Raw genomic sequence first — 21,273 nt, 5'->3', positions numbered from 1 at the left:
ATAAGACTGCAGGGTAGGTTGGAAAAATAAACATAGAGGGCCTAGAATCCCGTGCTAAGAAATATGTGGCTTTTCGTCTGGACCAATATTTTTGAAATGTTTTCTTCGCTAGTCTATAAAATACCTAATATAAAACCCATCCCACTGAAAAATAAGTTGTATAATGACATATGCTGTATCTCGGAATATCTAGTACATCTAACTACTTCAAGTCCTATAGGAAATAAACTTTTGAACTTGGTTTAACCAAATGTGTCCCAATTATATGACCATGTTTAGATGTCCTGCTCATTTTTTTCTGAAGGTGCACAATCTTTTTATTAATAATACTTGTCGTAACTGGCAATAGAAAAGTGTGGGAGGGGCAGCCTGTGGGCCACACCTCTGCTTGAGTGTTTCTTTAATCGCAGGGCCCTGGAGCCAGCACAGGCTGCTGAACTTCAGAAGGGGACGCAGAGGGGTGGTGTGCTCTCGGGATCAGCATCCACAGGGCCCCAGGCAGCCACGAGGGCAGAGTTAGTATGTCCTGCTCATTTATGGGCAGCACCTGTGGCTCAGTGGGTAGGGCAGCGGCCCCACATACCGAGGGTGGTTGGTTCAAACCTGGCCCCAGCCAAACTGTAACTAAAAAATACCCTGATGTTGTGGTGGGCGCAAGAGAACCGCCTAAGCTCAGGAGTTGGAGGTTGCTGTGAGCTGTGACGACACAGCACTCTACCCAGGGCAATAAAGTGAGAATCTGTCTCTAAAAAAAAAAAAAAAAAAGAAGAAAGAAAAAGAGCCATTTTCTCTTTTTCCTGGTTTTACTCTTCCTGGTTTTCTCTGAGAACTGAATAGAGATGTGGTTCTAAAGGTGTGTTGCTGGACCAGATGCATTAGTATCACCTGAGAACTTAAAAGAACTGCAAATTCTGTCTCCATCTAGATTTAATGAATCAGACGCTGGGAGTGGAGCCCAGTGATCTGTCTTTAAAAAGCCTACTGAGTGATTTTGACACACAAGTTCAACCTGCATCTTGCAACTCCAAGCTGGGAGCAAAAGCTTCCAGGCTACCTTTCTTAGCTACTATACAGCTTCCCTTTATCACTTTCAAGTGATGGTATTCCAGTTATCCATTTCAAAGTTCATCTTTTCACAGTTACTTTTTAAATTAAATATCTGAGATTTTACACAGTTCTGCTCTTTGGTTTCTTAGAATTCAAGTCACTATATCTTCTGCAACAGTGGCACCCATCTACTAAATTAGCGTCTGATTTAAGCTGCAGAGATAATTCTCCAGAGAATATTAGCTTCTATCTCTTCACACGTCACCTTTTCCTTTCCTTAATAGTTTGGCAGATAACTTCTAGAAAGAAAAAATTAATATAATTTATTAGAGCTCAGAAGTGTAAATCTCTGTGACTATTTTCAATCAAGATTTGAATACTTAAGGAACTTTACCTAACAAATGCCATCAGTGTAACCTGATTTCTTATACCCTCAATGAATCCCCAACAATTAAAAAAAAAAAAGATTTGAATACTTTTCTTTCTGAAAGGAAGAACTTTTATATCTTTTATTGGTTATTTGGCTGTGGGCATCTCCCGGTTAAATTATAACTTTATACATTTAGTCCTTCTGTTATTTTCCTTTGTTTAGAAATATTAATCTGAAACAATGTTAGAAGTGGTAGGAAAGTTGAAATAAATGCAAAACCTTTTTCTCACCTTTCATAGTCATCTAGCTTAGGAACTTATAAATTCCTTCTAACAGTGTTGGATATATTAAATTTTAACTTTGAAAATAATTATAAAATCCTACTTATGTTTGATACTATACAACCTCCAATTCCTGTTACTCCTTTTCTGCTTCAGATCCCTTCTTTTCTGTAGCATATTAAAAAATGATTTATATTTTTAAATCCTCACAGTAAATTACAAATGAAACTTTAAAGCATGTAAAGACAAACTTGCCATGCTAATAGCATCTGTTTTCACAAGTCTGTGATAATTAAAAAGTAAAGAACCCTAAAGAAACTGAAATTCAGAGCAAGACAACTCAAATTGAAACTGCTTTAGGGGATGGTCTCTCCTGATTCTCACCCTACACCAGTCTCTTAGGTACAAATCTCTTAAAAGATGTGAGGATTAGGCTCAGCGCTGGTAGTACAGTGGTTACAGCGCCAGCCACATACATCAAAGTTGACAGTTTCAAACCCAGCCCAGGCCAGCTAAACAACAAGGACAGCTGTAACAAAAAATAGCCAGGCATTTTGGCGGGCACCTGTAGGCCCAGCTACTTGGGAGGCTGAGGCAAGAGAATGGCTTAAGCCCAAGAGTTTGAGGTTGCTGTGAGCTGTGACACTACAGCACTCTACTGAAGGCGACATAGTGAGACTGTGTCTCAAAAAAAAAAAAGATTTGAGGATTAGGCTGGGTGTGGTAGCACTCTTTGCAGGTGGAGGTCTTGGAGTGCAAGAGCAAGACCCCATATCTATTAAAAATGGAAAAAAATTAGCTAGGCATTGTAGTTGGGTGTAGGCCCATCTATTGAGGAGGCTGAGGCAGGAGGATTGCTTGAACCCAGAAGTTTGAGAATGCATTGAGCTAGGCTAAGGCCAGGGTACTCTAGCTTTAGGGCAGCAGAGTGAGACTCTGTCTCCAAAAGGAAAAAAAAAAAGATGTAAAATTTGCTAAGGGCTGTAGAATTTCTATGTGTCCAAAAATAAGAAAACATTTAACCTTTTAGAAGAATGAAAGTTTAAAGTTCACCATAAACAAAGAAGATCCTAGATAATTTCAGTTTTAGTCTTTTTAGCTTTAGAGTTCTTGTTCGTTTTCAGCAGGCCGGGGCTGGGTTTGGAACCCACCAGCCCTGGTGCATATGGCCAGCGCCCTACCGACTGAACTATGGGCCCCGCCGTAGCTTCAGAGTTCTTTACTCTGCTCTTTCATGACCTCTGAAATATCTCTTGATGTCTTAGCTTAATTAATTTAAATATGATTAATAATGAATATTTATTCAATTTCTTTATTTCTTTTCTTTTTTTTTTTTTAAGTCTTCTAGTTTTATCCTGCATTATGTCAGGCCCTTCTTTTTTGTGTTCAAACCATTATCTTTTTTCTCCCTTTGAAGAAAAATTTAGATTAACATGAGGGTACAAACAATTAGGTTACAATGTTTGCATTTGTTAGATAAGATCCCTGTTATAATTGTATCCCAAACCCAGGAGATGTGTTATATTCCATTTCTTTTCTTACTGTCCCGGTTTTTTTTTTTTTTAAGAATTAGATGATCTACACAGAGAAATCATGACATTTGCACATACAGGATTTGAATACAGCTCTGCACCTGTGACTCAAAGGAGTAGGGCGCTGGCCCCATATACCAGAGGTGGTGGGTTCAAACCCAGCCCTGGCCAAAAACTGCAATAAAAAAAAAAAAGAAAAGAAAAGAAGACAGTAGTTATTAGCATTAAGACATTACTGCAAATGCAAACCTCTTGATCTTGAATCTTTGTCTTAATCTTACCTTTGAAAAACGGTAACTTAGACATAATTTTTGCCTCACTCAGAAAAATGTTTCCTTCTGTAGCAGCCAAATAGTCATTGAGATCTGTTTCTATTTCAGATTAGTTTACTTTCATCTTTATTATTACAAAAAATAAAAATTATCTTGGTTATATGTGCAAAACGCAAAATAAAACCTGTTTCTTAGTTGAGGCATTGTTTGTAATGGCAAAAGATTAGAGACAATCTAAATGTCTGTCAGTAGAGAACTAGGTAAATAAATTTTATTATTCCATATAGCAGCATACTGTACAACCATTAAGGTGAAGCATCACTATATATATTGATGTTTGGACAAAGTATTAGAGGCAGTGTTGATGTATAACTAAGTAGGTCAAAAGTGAGGGGATATTCAGACACACCAAAAAACTAAAGCTACTGCCTCTTGCAAGGACAGAGGATAGAATTGGATCCCTAGGAACTCTTTTGTGTTCTTTTTAATTTCATACCCTATGTGTGTTTTACCTATGTTTTTAAATTACTATTTTTTTCTTTTTCTTTGTTTTGTTTTGTAGAGACAGAGTCTCACTTTATTGCCCTCAGTAGAGTGCCATGGCGTCACATAGCTCACAGCAGCCTCCAGCTCTTAGGCCTAGGCGATTCTCTTGCCTCAGCCTCACAACGTCCGGCTATTTTTTTGTTTGTTTTGCTGTTCAGCCAGGGCCGAGTTTGAACCCACCTCCCTCCGTATATGGGCCCGGCACCCTACTCGCTGAGCCACAGGCGCTGCCCTTTAAATTACTTTTAAAAAGTCACCTTGATTAGAAAAATGCTGATAGCTAAGTCTGAAAACTGAAAAACCATAAACTATATTACACTTAATGTTTATATATATAAAAATTCATTTTTACTGATTAAAACAAAAACTTTGGTATTACAGCAGGAAACATTGGCTATCTTGTTGAGTTCTGGTGGTGAAGACATGATTCTTCCTTTAAAATTTCCTTTATACAATAGTTTTACTTTGGGAAATTATTTGTAACTCAGATGTAATGTAAAGTCTTTTTTTTTATTGTTGGGGGTTCACTGAGGGTACAATAAACCAGATTACACTGATTGCATTTGTTAGGCAAAGTCTCTCTTGCAATTGTGTTGTGAACTCGTTTTAAAGCAAAGTATTCTGCAAAGCTGTGACACTTTGTTTTTGAAATTCTGATTTTTTGTTACATTGGATTCTCTTAAAGCAGAACCATTGAGCCACTATTTATCCTCACCAAAGTTAGTAATAGTCTGTCCTCCTAAAATTAGAGCATCTGTAGTTCTAATTGAAATTTTTACAAAAGCAGCAATTTAAATTTTTCTCTTCTCATGTTCTAAAAAAAATTTTTTTAAGAAACTGAAAATCATGTCATTAAAATATTAGAAAAAGTATTATTTACTGACTAAACTGTGCCCACTACAGCTGGTCCTGTTTAGAACCACCTGGTGTTCTAAATTCTTTTTCAGAGTTTTAGGCATTCTTAAATTACTTCTATTTCACCAAATGCAAATTTGTTTTGTGAAGTAGGCTGCATTACAGCTCAAATATAGGAAATAACTTGCAAAGAAATGCTTGATATTCAGAATTTGGAACAATATTGGTTGGCTAGGGAAATATTAATGAACATCACAGACTGACTTGCCTTGACGGGAATGAATTTAAAATGATCCCTTTTCCTTTGTAAATGGAAAAAGAACCTCTAATTGTCCTATATTTATAACAACCATATGTCCCAGACTTTCCAGGATAGTTCCCAGTTTCATATTCCCATCTCCTTCTCAGACCATGCATATTGATTTTTAGTTTGGAAATTCTGTTTATTCTTCAAATAGTGGAAATATAGTTATCTGAGGTCATTTCATTTTATAGAAAAGAAACTCGTTTCAGATTGTTTGATTTAAAGCAGAAAGACAACATACTGGGAAAAAATATCCAAATTGTATTTTTATATACCAGAGGTATTTGAGACAAGGAAATTCTATGTGGGATTTTTGTTCTATACTTTTGCTTGCAAAGACAACCAGTGAGCAAGGAACAGTAAAAACAGATGATTTCTTTCTTAGAGGTGGGCTGGGATCTGTTTCTTTCCTTCAATGATCAGACACCACCTCTTCAATGGATTTATTTATAAGGTAAGAGATTTTAAGAAAAAAGGAGCACAATAAGTATGTGAAAAGATGCTCATTTCTCAACTTCACTGGCTGTCAGGGAAATGCAAATAAAACTACAGGGACATACCACTTCTCACCCACTAAGAAGGATATTATCACACGATTAAATTCAAGGAGGGTAAGGAACCTTGGTAAGTTCCCACTTATCTGATACAATGTAGGGGTATATGGCACCCTTCCTGGGTGAAGAAATCAACTACAGCTCAGACTTTGAACTTTACCTTACAAACACAAATAATGTAACCTCATCATATGTACCCTCATATGAACCTACAATAAAATATAGAAATTAAAAAAAAAAAAAAAACAGGAAAATGTTGGTAAGGATGAAGAGAAATTGAAACTTTCTCAGTGTTGATAGAAGTTTAAAAATAGTTCAGCCACTTTGGAAAACACTTGGCAGTTTTTTAGCAAATTCTACTCTTAAGAGTATACCCAAAATAAATGAAATCATATGTCAGCACAAAAACTTGTATTCAAATGTTTATAGCAGCGTTGTTAAGGTAAGCCAAAAAAGTGGAAACAATCCAAATGTCAATCCACTGGTGAATAAAATGTGGTATATCCATTCAATGTAATATTCAACAATAAAAAAGGAATGAAGTGCTGATATTTGCTACAATGCAGCTGAACCTTAGAAACATTATGCTAATTGAACGAAAGCCAGTCATAAAGAACTATACAGTACAATAATTCCACTTATGTGAAATGTGCAGAATAGGCAAGTCCACAAAGACAAAAAGCAGTGGTTGCTTAGGACAGAAGAGAGGATGAGTAAGGGGGAATGACTACTAACAGGGATGGATTTTCTTTTGGGGTGATGAAAATTGTTATGAAATTGAATGTGCTTATGGTTGCTCAGCTGTGAAAATACTAAAAAACATTGAATTGTGTATTTTAAGTACATGAATTGTATCTCAATAAAGCTCCTATCAAGAAAAAAAAAATCAGAGGAGTCTTTTGCACATGTGTTGAGACATTCTGTCCCCTACGTTCTACTGTAGCAGTGATTCTCAAACAGGGACAGTTTTGCCACCCAGGGACATTTGGCAATGCCAGAAGATATTTTTTGGTTGTTGCAAATTGAGGAGAGGGGCTAGTGACATCTGGGGGTTAGAAACCAGGAACATATACCCCCCACAACAGAAAGACTTTCTGACTTCGACTGTCAGTAGTGTCCAAGCTGAGAAATCTTAATCTATTCCTGTTACTTTAGTGACTGTTGATAACAACCATGCTTTTTAAGCACTACAAGGTCACAATCAGACAGATGTTCAGTGTATTCACATTACTAAGGGCAAGTCTATTTAATAGGACCAAACCAAAAAAGTATTGTTTTTTTTTTAATCTGGTTAAACCTAAACCTAATTTGACAAAAGTTCAATTAACCAAGATATATATATTTTTTTGTTTATTTTATTTTTATTAATTAATTTATTTTTTATTTTATTTTATTTTATTTTTGCAGTTTTTGACCAGGGCTGGGTTTGAACCCACCACCTCCAGTATATGGGGCCGGCGTCCTACTCCTTTGAGCCACAGGCGCCTCCCTAACCAAGATATTTTTATTCCTCAGTCATACTGGTTGAGATATACTATTTTTTGTTATATTTTATGTATTTACATATATTTTCTGAAAGACCAGATTCATGGGATATAACTTCTATTTGTGATAAAAACAGGACTAAAGAAACAAACTATAGCATGGCCTTGGAAGCATCATTAAAAGCTACTTTGTCCATTTCAAAAATTACTGTCAACTTATGTACTGGAATAGGAATATGGCTTGAAACTAATCCAATTTATTAGGATTTACTCTTCAGCCATACCCCTTTTCTTATATATACCTGTTTGAAATGGTCCAAGGGAAAGGGAATGGGGAGCAGGGGTTTCATTACAGACTCTAGCATTTCAAACATCAGCAGTTGATGTTTAAGAATACTTACTATGTGCTAGGTATTATACTAAGCACTTACATATATTATTTCATTTAACTGTCACAAAACCCCGTTAAGTAGATACAGTCATTCCTATTCTTCTGTGAAGCATTCCTCTTGTGGCTATGTGTCTTCTTGCTCTAGTATGCAATGGTTGTTCTCTTAGTCTTACATGACTGTTATTCTGAATTTCCTCCCCTATCTTTCGGGGGGAGTCCTCTTTGCTTCTCTTCTGTCTTGATTCCCTTGCATCTTCCCTTGTCATGGCATACTCCCTCATTTCGGTGAAGTATATCTTCCAGTACCTTCCTGAGAACACCAGTATCTGAAACTGTTCTACCTTCATAATTGAAAAAGATAGTTTTGCTAGGTATAGAATTCTATGTAGGAAATATTTTTCTTCTATGATTTTGGAGAAATTACTCTCTTATTTCAGTTTTGTGTGTGATCTGTTTTATATCTCTTTAAGCATTTAGAATTCTTTATCTCTGATGCCCTTAAATGATATGTCTTGCTGTATGAGTCTTTTTTGTTTTTTGCATTTTGCCTAACACCAAGGAAACTCTTTCCCTTTCAAAATTCATTTCCATGAGTTTGAGAAAGCTTTCTTAAAATGCTTCTTTGATAATTCCCTCTCTTCTTTTTTATTTCTAGAATGCCTATTAGTTAGGCATTACTTAGGTTGACTTTTAAATTTTATCAGACAATTTTCTTATTTGGGAAATCCTATTCTCTATTCCTTTGTCTTTTGAGATTTTATCTTACAACTCTTTTTAAAAAAAAAATTTTTTTTTTTTGAGACAGTTCTTGCTCTGAGTTAGAGTGTAACGGTGTCATCATACCCTGTTTCCCTGAAAATAAGACAGTGTCTTATTTTAAGGTGTGCTCCCAAAGATGCGCTAGGTCTTATTTTCAGGGGACGTCTTATCTTTCCTGTAAGTAGGTCTTATTTTCAGAGGATGTCTTATTTTCGGGGAAACAGGGTAGTTCATTGCAACTGGAAACTCCCAGGCTCAAGCCATTATCCTATCTCAGCCCCTAGGTAGCTGGGACTACAGATGCACACTACCACATCTGGCTAATTTTTCTATTTTGTGTGGAGACAGGGTCTCTTGCTCAGGCTGGTCTCAAATTCTTGGCCTCAAATGATGTTACTGCCTCTCGGAGTGCTAGGATTACAGCTTGAGCCACTGGGCCTGCCTTCCTATTTTAACCTTTTTATTCAAGTTATATTTTAATTTCTAAGCAATATTGCTTTTCCTCTAATTTCTTCTTTTTTATAACGTCTAACGTCTTATTCTGTTTGACAGATGTTTCTTCTTTTATCTCTGAAAGTATTATCATTTTTCTGAAGTACTTTTTCTAGAGTCCTACTTGATTCTTATTCATCTGATTCCCTTCTTACCATTTGTTGGTTAAGTCTTGTTTTTCATGTTATAAGCTTTCCTCAAATATTTTAGTAGTCCTCAAATGTGCATAATGTGTAAAATTCCAATATTTATTGGATGATTTTTAATTAACTAGTGGACTTTACTTTGGAATGAGCAAAGAGAATTAGTCATTTTATTGGAAGACTTCCAGATTTCAGTGTCTGTAGGGTCTTTTCCATTAGGCTGTTTAGTTGTTCCACAGAGGAATCTTCTTTCCCAGAATGTGTGTATTTATCTTCCAATATTCTAGGAGCCAAGTGAATAAAGGCATTGGAGAGTACTTACTGTTAGTATTAGGACTTTCAATTATTCCCTTGTCACTCCCTCTGCTGTCATCTATTCCTCCAGTCTTCTTGTTTTGTTTTTTCTATAATTCATGTAAAATAGAATCAGATAGCATTTAATTTTTCATATCTTTTTTTTCATTAGACTTTTCTTTGAAATTCATCTATGTTGTTTTGTGTATCAGTCCATTTCTTTTCATTAGTAAATAATTCTATTAAATGCCTATACTGCTAATGGACATTTGGATTGTTTCCAGTTTCGACTTCTGTGAATGAAATTCTAGGAACATTCTTGAACAAGTATTTTAGTAGATATTTGTTTTAATTTTTCTTGGGAAAATAGCAAAGAATACAATTTCTTGGTCATAGAGTAGAATGTGTTTAGCTTTCCCCCCACCCCCGCCCAAATGAATAGTCCCTTTATTGCATTGCTAAAGTTACAAATAGGTCTTAGGAATCACCCAGTATCTTGGTGCAGCTGGGCAATTCTTAGATCTTATTCATCAGTGTGCTGAACTATTCCTTTTTCTCTTTGTTATTGATTTATAGAAATTCTTATGAAATTACCTCTTTATTATTATGAAATATTTCTTTTTATTTGTGGCTGTACTCCTTATCATGTAGTCTAATCTAGCTGATATTATTACAGGTATTTTATACTTGGTGTATACCTGATGTATCTTCTTTCATACCTTTAATTTCGATTTAACTATGTAATTGTATTTAAAGTTCATCTCTTGAGCCTAGGAGGCAATGAGACCCTTGAACTCAGACCGTGGTACCTAAGTATCATTCTCCAATAAGATTTATCTGGGTTCTTTGGAGAAATGACTGATGGCAGGGCAGAGACAAGGAAGGCATAAGCTGAACTTGGAATATCTTTTGGTACCAGAAAGTAAGGAAGTGCTAAAAAAAATAAAGAGGACATACCAAAAATACAGGGAATAACTGGAAATGACTCCTAATGACGATACCTGGGACAATTTAAGCAACAAAGTAGGTGACAGAAATAGACTGTATCATAAGATAGAAATTTCAATGAATCCATGCTAATATAAATAAATAATCAGGTGTGGTGCCTGTGGCTCAAAGGGGTAGGGCGCCAGCCCCATATGCCGGAGGTGGCGGGTTCAAACCCAGCCCTGGCCAAAAACTGCAAATAAATAAATAATTGACTATATAAATGTGGAGAAGGAGAAAGTTCTTTGTTTCAGCACAACTCCAATTAATATAAAAAGTATGATGGAAATGGTAGAAATAGAAAGTCACCATTTGGTAAGCATCGCAGTAATAATTGTTGCAGGCAAGAATCACCAATGAATATTAAAGTTTGTGGGCAAACGTATGAAGAGAAATGGGATACTTAAATAGGCTTGAAGTATTTTTCCACCAGATACTCTTAGAAGGAGGAAAATATTAAGAAGAGAAACCTGACAGATAGCACTTTAACCCGATGGCCAAAATAGATATCATAGTAATAACATGGATTGGTTTCATGTGCCTCCTGATGTGATGCACTGAGAAGGGCATCAACATCAAGTGCAATGGCATGATCATAGCTCACCACAGCCTCGTACTCCTGGGCGCAGACAATCCTCCTGCTTCAGCCTCCTGAACAGCTAGAACTATATGTATGTGCTATCTTGCCAGTCACAAGGATCACTTTCATGATATTCTAAATCATGCATAATCTAAATTCAACCATGAAAAAATATTAGACAAACCCAAATTGAAGAATGTTCTGTAACTAGCTGGCACTCTTCAGAAATGTGAAGATTATGAAAAAAAAAAAAAAGACTAAGGTGCTTTCTAGTTTAAAAGAAACTAAGGAGACAGGATAATTAAATGCAAGGTGTGATTCTGAATTAGACCCTAGAGTGGAATTAGTGAGACAACTGGTGAAATTTGAGTAAGATCTATAGACTAGTTAATAGTATTGCTGGTTTTAATCATGTAAGATACCAACATTTTGAGTGCTGGGTGAGACGTATATGGGAATTCTTAGCATGAATTTATAATTTTTTATAAATCTGAACTTACTTTAAAATGAAAAGTGAAAAAATGAAAAAAAGATTTAATAAAAATATTTTTAAATGATAATAATGATAGACGTCTCATAGGCAATATGGTTAGGCGTTGCGTTTTTATTCAGCTTGACAATCTCCATCTTTAATGGGAATGTTTAGGTGCTCATAACTTACCTGGTTGGGTTTAATTCTCAGAATGTACTCTATTTCTATTTGTCATATGTTTTTTCTGTCTCCTTTTCTCTTTTCCTGCCTTATTTGAGGTTAGTAAATATTTGTGATATTTTATTATAATTCTTCCCTGGGCTTGGAGTCAATTAATGATTAACATATATCCGTGATGCCACTTCCTGTAAAATGTAAGAGTCTCCCAGCAGCATAGATGCATTTACTCCACCTGTCTTTTGTGTGATATTGTGACTTGTATTACTTTTACATGTTTTAAAACCATAATGTAGTGGTTTTTATTTTTTTCAATATATCATAATTTGTTCTATAAGTGGTTAAGAAAGTACTTTGTAAAAATAATTTACCCACATATTTACCATTTTTGGTGTTCTTCTGGTGCCACTTATCCTCAGCCTGAAAAATTTCCTCTAACATGTCTTGTCATGCTAGTAATTTGCCCAGTGGCATTTCATTTATCCAAAATTATCCTTTTTTTTCCTTTCTCTTTTGATGGATTTTTTTTGCTAGGTACAAAATTTTAGGTAACTTTTTTCTTTGAGCCTTTAATAAATAGTATTCAGTTGTCTTCTGGCTTCCATTGTCCCTGGTGAGAAGTCAGCTATCATTCATATTGTTGTTCCTTTGTGTGTAATGTATTGTTTTTGTCTGGCTGCTTTCATGATTTTCTCTTTATTTTTTGTTTCCAGAATTTCATAGTGATAGGCCTACCCATTTTTTTTTTTTAATATTTATCCTGCTTTAGTTCCCTGAATTTTTCTGTGTTTTTCCAAAGGTGGAAAAATTTTGGCTGTTTTTATTTTTCTGCCCTATCACCCACTTCTTTCTGACAGTCCAGGAAATTCTGACTGCTCAAAATTTTTACACAGTCTTTATTTTTCACATTGGACAAATTCTTGAAGATTGGTCTATATAAACATTTTCACCAATCATCACAAACCCATCCACTCATTTTTTTATTTCATATATTTTATATTTAGCTCTAAAACATACACTTGATTCATTTTTGTAGTTTTCATTTCATTCCTGAGATTCTAAGTCCTTGAATATCTTTATAATATCTTTTAATTTCTATGCTTATTTCAAGATCTAGGTCTTCTTGTAGTTGGTTTCTATTAATTTTTCTCTTGATACTGGGTCATATTTTCCTATATTTTTGCATGTCTAGTAATTTTCCATTGCATACAGGACAATGTGTGTAGTATAATACTTAATCAGAAATGATGAGTGTTGTGATCTATCTCTGAAGAACATTGATATTTTTTCTAATAAGTTAACTTAGCTGAACTCCAAATTCTATCTCCCCCTTCGTGAACATCAACTGAATTCTGTGCTTAATCCTTTCAGCCTTCCAGCTGTTGCCTTTCACTTGTGCAATTGAGGGTTAAACTAGGGCTTTGGGTAGAGTTTATATATAGATTTGGAGGGACTCTTGTGGCTTCTTCCTTTCTGGAATTTTTCTCCTCACTTGCCAGATCTGCTGTGATCCCCAAGCTAGATCTTCTGACTCCTTGAGTCAGTGAATTACAGATTTCCACTTAGTTCCAAATGCTCCACACATACGGACTGTGGATTACTACAGGGGAAAAGATAAGTACTGACTCCTACTTAGTGCAGTTCCTTCTTTTAAGGATTGATTTCTCACCAGTTTCTGCTTGTTTGCTTGTTTAGGGTCATTCTATTATACTTCCAAAATAGTTTTTTTTATATTTTGTCAGAGTATATAACTATTATCTGTAGAGGTATTAATCTGCTTTATGCTAATCTTCCATTACCAGAAATTATACTACATTATTTTTTAATTTTCTATTTTCTATGGATGCTGCATAGGATTAAACAAAAATTGTATACATTTTTGTGAATGATGGCACTGTCTCATCAAAATCTTCTAAAGGAATTGAGCATATTACTAATTTTCTTTTTTCTTTCTTTTATAGACAAGAGATGATTTCCTAGGTCAAGTAGATGTTCCGCTTTATCCATTACCGGTTGGTATAGGTGTCTGTGTTGCTTTTTGTGTTTATTCTTTTAATTTAATAACTACTTACATGTATGCAGTATAGTTGATGTAAATATTCAGTTTACTAAACATATTGCTTTTATTTCTTGACTATATCATCTTCTAAAACTCATCTCAATTTTCTTTTTAATATTTCCTTACATGAACCCAGTGAGAAATACACATAGAAAGCCACTGAAATTTGTTGGCATTAGGAAAGCATTCTGCAAGGAAAATCAGTTTGGAAATCTTCTGCTGAATAACCAGAATGGGGAGAGCCAAGGCTCATAGAAGGAAACTAAGATAGTTTGCAACAATATAAAAATAAAACACTGAGAGTCTGTAGCACACTGAGCAGTGGAGGAAAACAGATTTAGGAAACATTTCAGGATAAAATATTATTGGATCAAGTGTCTGACGTGGAAGTTTTTTTTTTTAAAAAAGTAAAGATAATACAAGTTGAACTTGGAAGGCAAGGGTGGCAGGCATCTCATGTGGAAAGGAGGAAAGCCATTTCATTTTGAAATACAAGAAATTTATTTTTGGACATACTGAATTTCAGTAGAACAGAAGGAAAAATGAAGATTTAAAGTGGACAGGTGACAGAGACATAAAAATGAATTGTGTAGGGAAAAGGAACTAGAACAATTAAGGGTTATCACTGCCCAGGGAGCTGCAGAAGCTCTGAAAAGAGAAGAGAGAGGAAAGGGGAGGGCCAACTGCTGGACCTCAGTCCGCATGATGGATCAGGGGAGAAGAAAAAGACAGACAAACAAGACCAAAAAGAACCAAGTGAAATAGTGTCACAAGAATTGAAGGAGAGAGTTTCAAGACAGAATGGGTAATTGATGCAAAACAGCAGAGATAAATAACAAAAGCAGACAAAGCACCACTGAACTTTTTAAAAGAGAAGAAATACTTCTGAATCGATCTTTTGAGATATTTATTGGCTTTCTACAGTCTTCAGCAATCATAACCTTTCAATAACATATTTAAAACAGTCTGACTTTCTAGGTTATTTACCTGTTTATTCTCCTAGTATTGGGTGTATGCTCTAACCATGCCAACCTGCTGACACGTACATGTTCCTTACTCTTTGGGGTGCTCTATAATGTGTTTCCACTTCTCTTCTGCCCTCCTTTTTGCTTCACAATTTACCCACTCGGCTAGTTTTAGACTGAGTTGTGATGCTGGCTATAATTCCTATTGTGCAGCAAAGTGAAAAGCACCTTCAGGTTACTAATTATAACCACTTAATAAACTAAAGCTACTTTTTTCTCACTTCTAACTTCAATTATGCCTTAGCATAGCCCCTGAATATTCTTGAAAAGTACATATTTTTGGTGTTTTGGATAGATCTTGAAAACCCACTGTTTTATTCTAGACAGAAAATCCAAGAATGGAGAGACCTTATACATTTAAGGATTTTGTTCTTCACCCAAGAAGGTCAGTAAATATAAAATAGTAGACTGTTAAGATTTTTATCTCTTCACTACACCTTAGAGTAGCCTCTTTGGAAATCAGGTTTAAACCTTTGTAAGTAAGCTACTTCTAAATATTATATTATTGTTTTTTAAAAGCTTTATTGTTATTTCTGATTAAGAAGTACTATATGCATATTGCAAACCATTTTGAAAATACAGAAAGTGATCCCACTCCTTGGAAAAGATTTGTCGTAATATTTATCAGACCGGAAGGCTAAAATTTATCTTTATATTTATTTTATATCTTGAAGCTTATGTAACTTTGTCATACTATGTTTTGAAAGATCAAAAGCATCAGTTCATCTAAAACCAATATCCAACTTGACATGCACAAATTCAGTTTCAGAAAAAATATATCTATATTTTACATACTTTAATAAGCAACAGTAGTTCAGAAGACTGAAATGTTTAGAGAAAATAGCATGAAAGGAAGACTGGAATTTAAAACCCAAATAGCATACCTATAATTTCGTTTTCCTAAGCTGAATTACTTGATTTTTATCAAAATTTAAAAATTTAAACTGTAAATAAAACTCCTTTTGATCTTCTGTACCATGTCAAATAAAATCTGGTCGAAATATGTGGATATACTGTCAAAAAGGTCAAAGAAAGCGAGAAAGGACATCTGTGCAAACTATAGCATTGGTCTTGTTTCTTTCTTTTTTTTTTTTTTGTAGAGACAGAGTCTCACTGTACCGCCCTTGGTAGAGTGCCGTGGCGTCACACAGCTCACAGCAACCTCTAACTCTTGGGCTTACGCGATTCTCTTGCTTCAGCCTCCCGAGCAGCTGGGACTACAGGCGCCCGCCACAACGCCCGGCTATTTTTTTGCTGCAGTTTGGCCGGGGCTGGGCTTGAACCCACCACCCTCAGTATATGGGGCCAGCGCCCTACTCACTGAGCCACAGGCACCGCCCTGGTCTTGTTTCTTAAACTACAAGGTGCATTTGAAAAATGTACTATAGAACTTAGTAAAATTTTTCATTTTTAAATAATTTTTAAAAATTACTCTTTGTAATATAAATAGTAAAACAAAAATGTGCTCACTGTGCTAATGTTTATTCTCTATAAAAGATGTTACATATTTAATTTCTGTTTAGTCTGGAATGTAAATCTCTTTTCTTCCTTTAATTTTGTTTTTTTTTTTTAATTTATTAATAGTTTATTTATCACTCATATTCATAGCTCAGGAACACGGGTCAGTGACAGACATCTATGTTAATCAGCCCAAAGAAATTCTTTATATTCCAAAATTACTTTATGCTCTGAAAGACACCAGCCTTCCTCATCTCCTCAAAATATTTCACAGAATCATAATTTCTGTAGAAATCTGCATATGCCTTCTTTCTTGGTTCAGCCACAGCATACTTATAGAAAGCCGCAACCCCCAGGGATACAACAAATGCTCCAACAATGTGAATCTGCAGGCACCTGGCCAAGAGGCCACGCATCTGAGGTTTGGCCAAAGCACTGGAAGCCATGGTAGTCACTGTCCTTGATGGGTATGCCAACCTGAACGCGTCCTTCCCAGCTCTCTTCCTTTAATTTTGGACTGATTTGTGGCATCTGCCTACCAAGAATCAATTAATATATTTTCTTATTCAATTGCTCCAGCAGCCTGCTTTTCAATTTTGTCAAATGCTTTCTAGAGTCTTTATCTTTAAAGAATATAATTTAATTCTTCTGTCTGCAGTGGATATTTTTGCAAGGACAGAAGAAACTGCATTCAGATAGAAAATACACTACATTCCTACATTTGTTTGAGCACCATTAAGTCAAACCCCCCAGGCTTATTTTCTAGTTGAAAAGACATGAAGCATATAATTGTAGAGGAACTTTTCAACAAGACGTTTATCTGAGCATATTTTCTTTATCACAAAGATGAAGACAGAAGCCATATTAGTACCCTTGAAAATAAGTACCAGGGATTCTACTGACCACTCTGGAAAGGGCACACCAAATTTGCCAAATCCATGAGAACTATATAGAGAACAACTAAAAAAGATTCAGGGAGGCATGAGGGTGGAGAGCAGGGCATCTCTTGAAGGCAGAATAAAAGGACTGGGACTCTTGTCTAGGAAGACAAAGGGTAATTGTTACATATTTGATAATCTGTAAAAGTTACCAAAAATCTATTTAGATAGCTAGGACAAGCAAGGATATTTTAAGTAAATCTTAGGATTCTAGAATTGGTGGACACAATTGATAGACTCAAACCTTAAATTAGAAGTTTATGAAGGACAGGTTTTTAAAAAGATTTAAAATATTTCTACAGCAAGTAGCACCCTTTAGCTTAGACACTTCATTATTCAATGAAGAGATGCAATATGAAAATAGATAAATGTATGACAGATACAAACAGCTGTCAAAGAAAGGTAGCTGTTTCAGACACTTACCAGGCCTTGCTCTCCACTGTTCTGTCATCATTATGGTCAGATTAGTAACCCTAAGACACGTGTCTGAGGATGCCTTTCTCTATCCCCAAAATTCTCAGTGGCTTCCCAGCATGTGCCCAATCAAGTCTAAAGGTCTCTTATTTTGTATGACCTCATCGTTCCCTTTTACGTATCATATAATCCAGCCAAATCAAGCTACTGCCATTTCCTTCATTGCATCCCAGATTTCTCATCTATTTTTTGTTTTTGCTCTTTACTCATGTGCCTTTCTCTCCACTGCCACAGATCAAAATGCTCCCAAATCTTCTAGCCCCAACTCAAACGCAAACTTGTCTTTGAAGTTATTCCTGATCTTTCACTTAAATTTTCTTAGCATCTTGCTTATAGTCTAACATTTATTTATTTACATGCGCTTCTTTTTTCTCCACCATCTATTCCTTTTCCCAGATATCGTCTGAACTGGATCTTGTCTTTGAATCTTCCCTAATAGATCTCCTTGCAGCTAGTGGGTGTTCAATAACTCTTATTAAATGAATGCATTCTTTCTAGTGTTAAAATTTACATGAATAATTATTTTCTTTTCTACAGTCACAAATCAAGAGTTAAAGGTTATCTGAGATTAAAAATGACTTATTTACCTAAAACCAATGGCTCAGAAGATGATAACGCAGAACAGGCTGAGGAATTAGAGGTGAGATTTTATAAATATTTAGTTAAACTAAAAAAAAATAATTAATTTCTTATTTTGCTGTACTCTAAAGAAAGATAACTTTATTCAGTGATGTTAATGTGTACAATAAAAATTATTTACCTGTACGTTTATTTCACCTAAGCATTCATTCACAATTTCTTTCCTTTGAGGGTAGCTCTGTAAAATGAATGGCCATTATTGATGGCCTTCTTAGTGGTTAGGGAGTACAGAATATAGTGTTTCTAAATGAAAGCATTTATTTGCATTTAAGTCAAAATTTTTCAAAGTTTTCTAAACTATGTCATGTTCTCCATTAAAATAAGAAGACAAGTATTTGGAAGTTAAATGTATGGACATTTTGAGGGGACTGTACTAATTACATTCATGAAGTGTAATTCCTGTTACATATATGTTGAGAGGGCCTCATAGGAAGGGAGCAGAATGAGAAAAACAGAAGAGGAGAATTCAGGTTACCTAATACAAAGCCATATTGATCTTAGGCAAGTACAATTTAACAATTTTTTTTTTTTTTTTGAGAAAGAGTCTCATCTTGTCACCCTTGGTAGAGTGCCAGGGCGTTAACTGCTTGGTAGAGTGCCAGGGCGTTAACTGCTCACAGCAATCTCAAATTCCTGGGCTTAAGCGATTCTCTTGCCTCAGCCTCCCAAGTAGCTGGGACTACAGACACCCGCCACAACGCCTGGATTTTTTTTTTAGAGATGGAGTCTCACCCTTTCTCAGGCTGGTCTTGAACTTGTGAGTTCAGGCAGTCCACCTGCCTGGGCCTCCCAAGTGCTGGGATTATAGGCATGAGCCACCGTGCCTGGTCCAGTATTTAACAATTTTATGGATGACAGAATAGTCCAAGTCAAGTGTTTGGGTAGAGCTCTGTGCTTCTGGAGTGTGTGGAGAGGAGGTAGAGAATATGTATTTGGAATAGAATTGGATACGGATTTTTCTTTCAAAATATTAATGATGAGGGTACAAATGTATTTGGTTACATAGATCACTTTTGTAAGGCTTGAGTCAGGACTGTAAGTGTGCCCATACCCAGACAGTGTTCATTGTACCAGTTAGGTAGGGTTTCTTTTTTCTTTTTTCTTGAGACAGTCTCACTTTGTCGCTCTTATTAAAGTGCTGTGGTGTCATAGCTCACAGCAACCTCAAACTCTTGGACTTAAGTGATTCTCTGGTCTCAGCCTCCTGAGTAACTGGGAGTACTGGTGTCCACCACAATGCCTGGCTATTTTTAGAGATGGATTCTCACTCTGGCTCAGGCTGGTCTCGAACCTGTGAGCTCAGGCAGTCCACCCACCTCGGCCTCCCAGAGTTCTGGGATTACAGGTGTGAGCCACTGTGCCCAGCCCTCATTAGGTATATTTTCATCCTCTTCTCCTCCCCTATCCCCTGCTTGATTTCCACTGAGCTTTACTCCCCTCTGTGTGCATGTGTGCTTACTGGTTAATTCCAGTTTAATAGCAAGTACATGTGGTGTTTATTTTTCCATTCCTGAAATACTTCACTTAGGATAATGGTCTCCAGCTCCATCCAAATTGTCGTAACAGGCATGAATTCATCTTTTTTATGGCTGAGTAGTATTCCATGGTATACATATACCATATTCTGTTAATTCACTCATGAATTGATGGGCACTTGGGTTGATTCCACATGTTTGCAATTATGAATTGTGCTGTAGTAAACATTTAAGTGTAGCTGTCTTTTTGATAAAATGATTTATTTTCCTTCAGGTAAATACCCAGTAGCGGGATTGCTAGATTGAACGGTAGAACTGCTTTAGTTCTTCAAGGAATTGCCACCATTTTTTCCTTCTTTTTTGAGACAGAGTCTTACTTTGTCAGCCTCACTAGAGTGTTGTGGTGTCATTGCTCACAGCAACCTTGGGCTCCCAGAGTGCTATGATTATAGTCATGAGTCAATGTGGTTCATGGTGGTCCTGATTTGCAGTCCCACGAACACTGTATTTTTCATCTGCATCCATACCAGCATCTATTGTTTCCAATCTTTTTAATAAAATGATTTTAACTGGTGTAAGGTGACATTTCATTGTGAATTTAAATTTGCATTTCTCTGATGATTGGTGAAATTAAGCATTTTTCATATGTTTATTGGCCATTTGTCTATCTTCTTTTGAAAAGCTTGTCTTCATATCTTCTGCTTTTGAATGGGGTTATTTTTTTCTTGCTGATTTACTTGAGTTCTTTGTAGATTTTAGCCCTTTATTGGATGCGTAGCTTGTGAATATTTTCTCCCATTCTCTAGGTTGTCTATTTGCCCTGTTGATTATTTCCTTAGCTGTGAAGAAGCTTTTAAATTTAATCAAGTCCCACTTACTTTTGTTGTTCCCTGGATTGCCATTGGAGTCTTTTTCCTAAGTTCTTTGCCTATGCCAATATCTAGAAGAGTTTTTCTTACATTTTCTTCTAGAATTCTTATGGTTTCATGCCTTAAATTTAAGTTTTTTGTCTATCTTTAATTAATTTGGGGGAATGATGAGAGATAGGGATCCTGTTTCATTCTTCAACATGTGGCTATACAATTTTCCCAGCACTGATTATTAAATAAGACTTCTTTTCCCCAGTGTATATTGTTTTCTGCTTTCTCAAAGATGAGTTGGCTATGTGTACATGATTTTACATCTGGGTTTTCTGTTCTGCTCTATTGGTATGTCCCAATACCGTGCTCTTTTGGTTATTATAGCCTTGTAGTATAGTTTGAAGTCTGGTAATGTGATGCCTCCAGATTTGTTCCTTTTGCTTAAGATGGTTTGGTTACACTTCCAAATGAAGTGTAGAATTACTTTTTCTAGATCTGTGAAATACGGTGTTGGTGTTTTAATGGGGATTGCATTGAACCTGTAAATCAGTTTGGGTAGTATAGACATTTTAACAATGTTGATTCTATCAATCCAGGAGCATGACAGGTTTCTGGAGACTGGAATTCTAGCTGCCAGCTCCAGTACTTGTCAGACCCTGTGTGAGTTGCTAAACTTTTCCAAACCTCAGGTTCTTTACTTGCAGAGTGACCTGGTTGTACCAGATGACTTCTAGAGTTTTTTCCCAGCAGAGAAACTTATAATTTGAAAAGGAGGCAAGAAATACCTGCTCCTTGAGGTTCCCTT

At 35.8% G+C, this 21,273-nt stretch overlaps 1 protein-coding gene across 7 annotated transcripts in view; it reads left to right on the top strand.

Moving 5' to 3' along the window:
- The window catches only part of NEDD4 (NEDD4 E3 ubiquitin protein ligase), a 171,244-nt gene that overhangs the window by 89,002 nt on the left and 60,969 nt on the right, over positions 1 to 21,273 (top strand). For 4 of the 7 annotated variants that reach the window (XM_053593914.1, XM_053593915.1, XM_053593910.1 and 1 more), the window contains 3 exons: positions 13,502 to 13,552; positions 14,948 to 15,009; positions 18,032 to 18,134. The exons of 1 other annotated variant lie outside the window; for it this stretch is intronic. In XM_053593914.1, coding sequence (XP_053449889.1) covers positions 13,502 to 13,552; positions 14,948 to 15,009; positions 18,032 to 18,134 — 216 coding nt within the window. The remainder of the gene's footprint in view (positions 1 to 13,501; positions 13,553 to 14,947; positions 15,010 to 18,031; positions 18,135 to 21,273) is intronic. 2 more of the 7 variants (XM_053593916.1, XM_053593911.1) reach the window with 2 other exon arrangements.

Source organism: Nycticebus coucang, chromosome 6, assembly GCF_027406575.1.
Source record: "Nycticebus coucang isolate mNycCou1 chromosome 6, mNycCou1.pri, whole genome shotgun sequence".
NCBI classification, from domain to species: domain Eukaryota; kingdom Metazoa; phylum Chordata; class Mammalia; order Primates; family Lorisidae; genus Nycticebus; species Nycticebus coucang.
Note: the sequence above shows the minus strand (reverse complement) of the source record. Positions and strands in the feature narration are given on the sequence as shown.